The 6,388-nt window shown below is 37.6% G+C and overlaps 1 protein-coding gene across 5 annotated transcripts in view; it reads right to left on the bottom strand.

The window, feature by feature from the left end:
• Window positions 1-2,154: 2,154 nt before the first annotated feature.
• The window catches only part of NLGN1 (neuroligin 1), a 1,091,070-nt gene continuing 1,086,836 nt past the window's right edge, over window positions 2,155-6,388 (bottom strand). For all 5 annotated transcript variants that reach the window (XM_073626236.1, XM_073626235.1, XM_073626238.1 and 2 more), the window contains one exon: window positions 2,155-3,288. In XM_073626236.1, the coding sequence (XP_073482337.1) occupies window positions 2,472-3,288 (817 nt within the window). In that variant the 3' untranslated portion in view covers window positions 2,155-2,471. The remainder of the gene's footprint in view (window positions 3,289-6,388) is intronic.

The raw sequence follows: 6,388 nt of genomic DNA, 5'->3' as shown, positions 1-6,388 counted from the left end.
TCTAAAAAGGTAGCGACTACTCAAAATTGGCTATTATAGTTTTACATTCCTCAAATACTACATGCCTGGACCACTACTTAATTACCACATTCATTTAATTATTCATTTCCCTCTGTGAATTGACTTTAACCCCTTTTCATGCAGTATTTACTGACAGTTTTGAGAGTTGTGTGGTAAATACCACAAAACGGTACAGTGAATGACAGTTACAGGATCACATGTGATATTTAGGGAAAATGTGTCCAGACACCTATGTACCGCATACAATCTGGTTCTGTGTATGAAGCCCATTGCACTCAAACTGAACGCAGCTTCCCTAGATTTACTAAGCTAAGTTAACTTTTATGTTGCTAAGCAAACAACATCTAATACTTTAATAAACTAACCCCACCTGAGTACTTTCTGGGTTCAGGTAATAGTGTAATATGACATGTACCAGACAGCTCACACATTGCCAAGTTATTTTTTTCTAATTAAACTAACAAAAAAAAAAATTCAAACTAATGTTTTTCTTCTAAAAATATAAGCTTATGTGTTACAAGAAGCAACCTACTTTTTTACCTTTTATTTTTGTTTTAGTGATTTTCTGTATTTGTTTACAGATATTGTGGTTAAACAGGAATCAAATAGTTTGTATGGACCTTGTTAATATATTAGGAATATATAAGGAAAACCACTACATATCATGTGATATTATTCATTTCTTGAGGTATATTTGGCACTGAACTGTAAACAAATGACAAAACAGTAGTCAACAAATTGGCTCTTTAATGAGCAAAGTCATCTTTTCAGCATTTGAATAATAATGGTTATCCAGATTATTTTCATTTCACTCAATGACCAGTATGCTAGTCAAGAAGTACAAAGTAATTTTCATTAAGTAATTACAATTTCTGTGTGTAATAAGCTTTTATTCTTGAAAAAGAGTAACTGAAAAGAAAGTTACTGCAGTTAGTTTGTCAGAGAAACGTATTTGCATTATCTTACAAACTATCAAAATTACTAATAATTTTGAAAAATGTAAAAAAAAAAAGGAAAAGAAAATAATAAGGGAAAAAAGAAAAAGCGCATTAACTGTTTTCTATTAGAAATATACAGGTAAGAGAGAAAAGTATTTCTTAGTGATGTGCTCTTAACTCCACCTTTATCATTTTCCATATAAATGTACATCTGTTACATATACAAACACCTTGAAAAGACTGTGATAAATATTTTCCTGATAAACAATAGGGAAATTAATACTTTTGTGACTGGATAGTATTAGTATAAAATTACAGACCCAGAACTGGGTTTATAAATCCTGTTGGCACCCTTCATTATAGTGTATTCTTTGTATCTACATATGTATACATTTTATCGATAATACTGCTGTGAGGTAACATCAATATATAAATAAATTTACAGTGATGTAGAATAAAATTCATTTTTGAACACTTGTGGACATGCATCATGAGAACAAATATTTAAAAAAATTTCAGTAGTGGGAAAATAACTCAAATTTTTCTTTGGACACATTGTTACTTACCAACATCATATGTCAACTATACTAAATGAAACTGAACCTGTTTTCTAGAAATTGTTTAGAATTAGCACAATCTATAGTAAAAATTTAAATACACATATCCTTTGGGATTTTGCACCAGTTTTTCACTTCCATCTTTAGCTTGCAATGTACCTTTTAGTTCTAGTTCAATGCCGAGGACAATACATTGAATTACTGAGTTTCAATTACTTATCCCTCCCCTCTAAAAATCATCCTGAGGTTTGCCAATCGATGTAGTTATCTGGTATAAAAACTTTAATGTGATGAGAACAACTTTAATTGTGGCTTAATCAGCAGCGCAGCCACCAAGCATACAAATTATCATGCACTTCGTGCTAAAAATATCGTTTCCTTTATTCCCACATTTGATAGTGACAGCACTTAAGTGATAATATTGTACCTGCCAGGACTTAAAACTCTTTGCTCAATTGGCAGTTAATAGAATGGGGCCAAATTATGGCCTTAACAGCATCGGTGCTTTGTGCACTTATATATGACCTACACAGTAAAACAGTTTTAAAATAAAAAAGGTGAAAAAGATCAGACATTCCATGAGTGAGTCCCTTGTGCATATAAATACATTTGAAGTCTTTGTCCTCTCTTTTTGTGAAGCACATGCCTAAAGCCAATTTGTAACATAAATCCTAAAAAAAAAAATAAAAAAAAAAAAAATAAAAGTTGAACATGAATTAAAAAACAGGAAATATTAACAACAATTGTTTCAATTGTTGCTTTTGTCCACTTTGAATATTTACATATTTTTTTTCAAAAATCCAAAAAGTTTTTTGATATGTATATGCAGTATGCACATTGTAATTTTCAACATTTAAATAGCATAAGTCTTGCAAGTTTGAAAATCCAAGAAATTCCCAGTAAGGTCAACTACTGTAATACATCAAAAATAAAGTCTGTTTTCCATCTAGTCTGGCTATACTCTGGTTGTAGAATGTGAATGTGGATGCGGATGTGGATGTGGATGGGGATGGGGAAGTGTGTTATTTTGTCCCGTAGTAAAAGTATTAAAGGCATGTATAGGTTGAATCCCTGGTATGGTGTTAGGGATCATTGTTATAGTATTGGGGGTCATTAATGGAATATCATCTGGGGACCTTCTCATTGCTAAAGTGTAGTCCGGAGGGCAGGCATTTCTGAGGACAACCTCATGAGGATGGATAGATTCACATTCATGGTCCAAGTCTGTGTGCTTCATTTGAAGAGACATAATTTCCTCTTCTTGTGCATGGGCTATGTCATTTGTAGTATTGCGTTGAGGGCTACATCTCCTATGCACATCGTGTCTCCTTTTGTCCTTTTTGTAATACAGTGCTGCAAAAGCTAAGATGTTGAGAAACAGCAGAGATGCCCCAACAGCAATAGTGACACTCAATTCAGTAGAATAGTCTCTTTCCAATGAAAATGGACTAGGCTGTTGCTTAAATGTATCTTCATTTATTGTTGGAATAGCTGAGGTTACAGGCAAAGGAGGTTTCCTTGTTTGTGTAGAAGTGATGTCTGTAGATGGCCCTTTTGTTGTAGTGAGGTCATTAATAACATGAAGATGTGGAACCAGCTCTAGCCAAAGATTAACTTTATTAGCCCTATAATGCTCTTTAACTCTGGGTTTTAATCCAATGTGGAGGTATAATTGGTCCTTTTGTGAATATCTAGTCCATGCAACTTCTTCAAAGCGATTTGGCTTTGTGTGGATAAATTTTGTGTCTTGTGGTACAGGCTGATTTGGATCTCTGAAACAGAAACAACATGTAGCATATCAATATGGGATAAATATTTATTTACATGCAACTGTTCAACATCCACTGTTTAACATATTTAAAGCCTACTTTTAGATTTCTTGAAAATCCAGTAACACAACTGAGGCTAATGGAATAAGAAACATCCTAAACAGTTGTACTGTAGCTGTCTATATTTCTTAACCAAGTATAATTTTGATATTAACCACTTAAGCCCAGGACCATTTGGCTGACCAAAGACCAGAGCACTTTTTGCGACTCGGCACTGCGTCATTTTAACTGACAATTGCGCAGATGTGCGACGTGGCTCCCAAACAAAATTGACGTCCTTTTTTTCCCCCACAAATAGAGCTTTCTTTTGGTGCTATGTGATCACCTCTGCGGTTTTTATTTTTTGCGCTATAAACAAAAAAAAGCGACAATTTTGAAAAAAAAGCTATATTTTTTACTTTTTGCTATAATCAATATCCCCAAAAAATATATTAAAAAACATTTTTTCCCTCAGTTTAGGCAGATACGTATTCTTCTACGTATTTTTGGTAAAAAAAACGCCAATAAGCATTTATTGATTGGTTTGCGCTGTTTTTCTTCAGCTGGAACAGGGGCCTTAGTCATTGTAGAGGGAATTATGAACAGTTCCAAATACCAGTCAACATTGGTACAAAACCTTCAGGCTTCTGCTAGAAAGCTGAACATCGACAACGACTCAAAGCATATATCCAAATCAATAAAGGAATGAGTTCACCAGAAGAAGATTAACATTTTGGAATGGCCCAGCCAGAACCCAGACCTAAATCAGATTGAAAATCTGTGATCTGAAGAGGACTTTGCACAGGTGATGCCCTCGCAATCTGACAGATTCGGAGTGTTTTTGCGAAGAAGAGTGGGCAAATATTGCCAAGTTAAGATGTGCCATGCTTATAGACTCGTACCCAAAAAGACAGAGAGCTGTAATAAAATCAAAAGGTGTTTCAACAAAGTATTAGTTTAAGGGTGTGCATACTTATGCAATCATACTATTTATTTTTTTATTTTTACTTCCCTCCACCTAAAAGATTTCAGTTTGTTGTTCAACTGAGTTGTACAGTTCATAGGTCACATTAAAGGTGGAAAAAGTTCTGAAATTATTAATCTTTGTCTCATATTTTTACATCACAGAAACCTGACATTTTAACAGGGGCGTGTAGACTTTTTATATCCACTGTATTACATTTTCTTTGGAGTATAGATACTCTTTAGGCATTGTTACTAAATTTAGTACAAAATAAAACATACTGTTAAAGTATATGGGAACCCTTACCTTACAAAATACCATATTTATCGGCATATAACACGCACTTTTTTCCCCTTAAAATCAGAGGAAAATCGTGGGTGCGTGTTATACGCCGATCCCCGCTATTTTTGTGATCTATTGGAGCGATCGCCGCCGACATTCACATAGCGTGTATTTTTAAATATGGCGCCGCGGAGTTCGGAGGGACTCGGCAGCGCTCGTTCAGCTGAACGAGCGCCGCCGAGAACATAGTGACTGGGCGGAGCTGAGATACACATAGGCGAGGGTTCTCGGCTCTTCTCGGCGCCGTTCACAGTCCTGCCCAGTCCCGCCATTGGACCTCTGTTATGTCCATCATAGGGACTGGGCGTGACTGTGAACGGCGCCGAGAAGAGCCGAGAACCCTCGGCTATGTGTATCTCGGCTCCGCCCAGTCACTGTGTTCTCGGCGGCGCTCGTTCAGCTGAACGAGCGCCGCCGAGTCCCTCCGAACTCCGCGGTGCCATATTTAAAAATACACACCAAACTTGTGTATGTCGGTGGCACTTGAGACAAGGCTGCACTGACCACTGGGGACAAGGCTGCACTAACCACTGGGAACAAGGCTGCACTGACCACTGGGGACAAGGCTGCACTAACCACTGGGGACAAGGCTGCACTGACCACTGGGGACAAGGCTGCACTGGAGCAAGGCTGCACTGGGGCAAAGCTGCACTGGGGCAAAGCTGCACTGGGGCAAGGCTGCACTGACAATTCTGCACTGGGGCAAAGCTGCACTGACAAGGCTGCACTGGGGCAAAGCTGCACTGACAAGGCTGCACTGGGGCAAAGCTGCACTGACAAGGCTGCACTGGGGCAAAGCTGCACTGACAAGGCTGCACTGGACACTGGGGCAAGGCTGCACTAACAAGGCTGCAGATGAACACTGATGAGGCTGCATTGATGGGCATTTAAATGTAAGTTTTTTTTTTCCTTAAACTTCCCTCCTAAAAGTTTTTTCCTTAAAATTCCCTCCTAAACTTGGGGTGCGTGTTATACGCTGGCGCGTGTTATACGCCGATAAATACGGTAGCCCATTCAGTTTAAAATAGAAATGAAAGGCAAACTATTTGTGTATGGCTGTAAAAAAAAGACATTATAAATATCTTGCTTTTTATTTTTAAAGAGTGATCACATAATCTCTGTTCTCAGTTGTATAAGGGGCTTGGTTTGGAGAGGTGGGGTGAAGAAACAGCAGTACACTAATCTTTCCTGAGATTAGCTGTGCAGGGGGATATGTCAGCACAAGTCTTGGCTATTGGAGGACAGGAAGGCTGCTCTGCCACCACAGACAGAAAACTGACTCTGCTGGAATGGATGTGCTCGCATGTCTAGGGTGGTCAGTTTAACATAAGAAAGCAGGGAGACTGGCAAGAACACCAGGTAGCAATACAAAGAGAAAATGATACTTTAACACAAGTACAGGGTACAACAGACACAGGAATATGAAATGTTGGGATAACATATACCTTAACAGTTAAAATGCTAAAGTATTAATATGTACAGTATTTTAAATGTATCATTTCTGATAAAACATACCAAAGATTGAAAGTTGGACAATGATTGCAAATTATTACATATTTGTATATGCTTCACAGCACAAGCCATGCCTACTTTGAAAGCAGTAGAGACTTATGGTAAGGATGGGGCTAGGCTTACTTTTGATTTGGGTAGAAGTTGAGCTTCTATGTATAGCCTTGGCCTAGGATTTAAAGGATCTCCTTAGAAACACTGGGATTGATTAATGACTAACACAGGTTATTGCACAATAGCACCTTTGTC

The sequence above is a fragment of the Aquarana catesbeiana genome, linkage group LG04 (assembly GCF_042186555.1).
Source record: "Aquarana catesbeiana isolate 2022-GZ linkage group LG04, ASM4218655v1, whole genome shotgun sequence".
Lineage (NCBI taxonomy): Eukaryota > Metazoa > Chordata > Amphibia > Anura > Ranidae > Aquarana > Aquarana catesbeiana.
The sequence above is the reverse complement of the archived record's forward strand: the minus strand, read 5'-3'. Positions and strand labels throughout refer to the sequence as shown.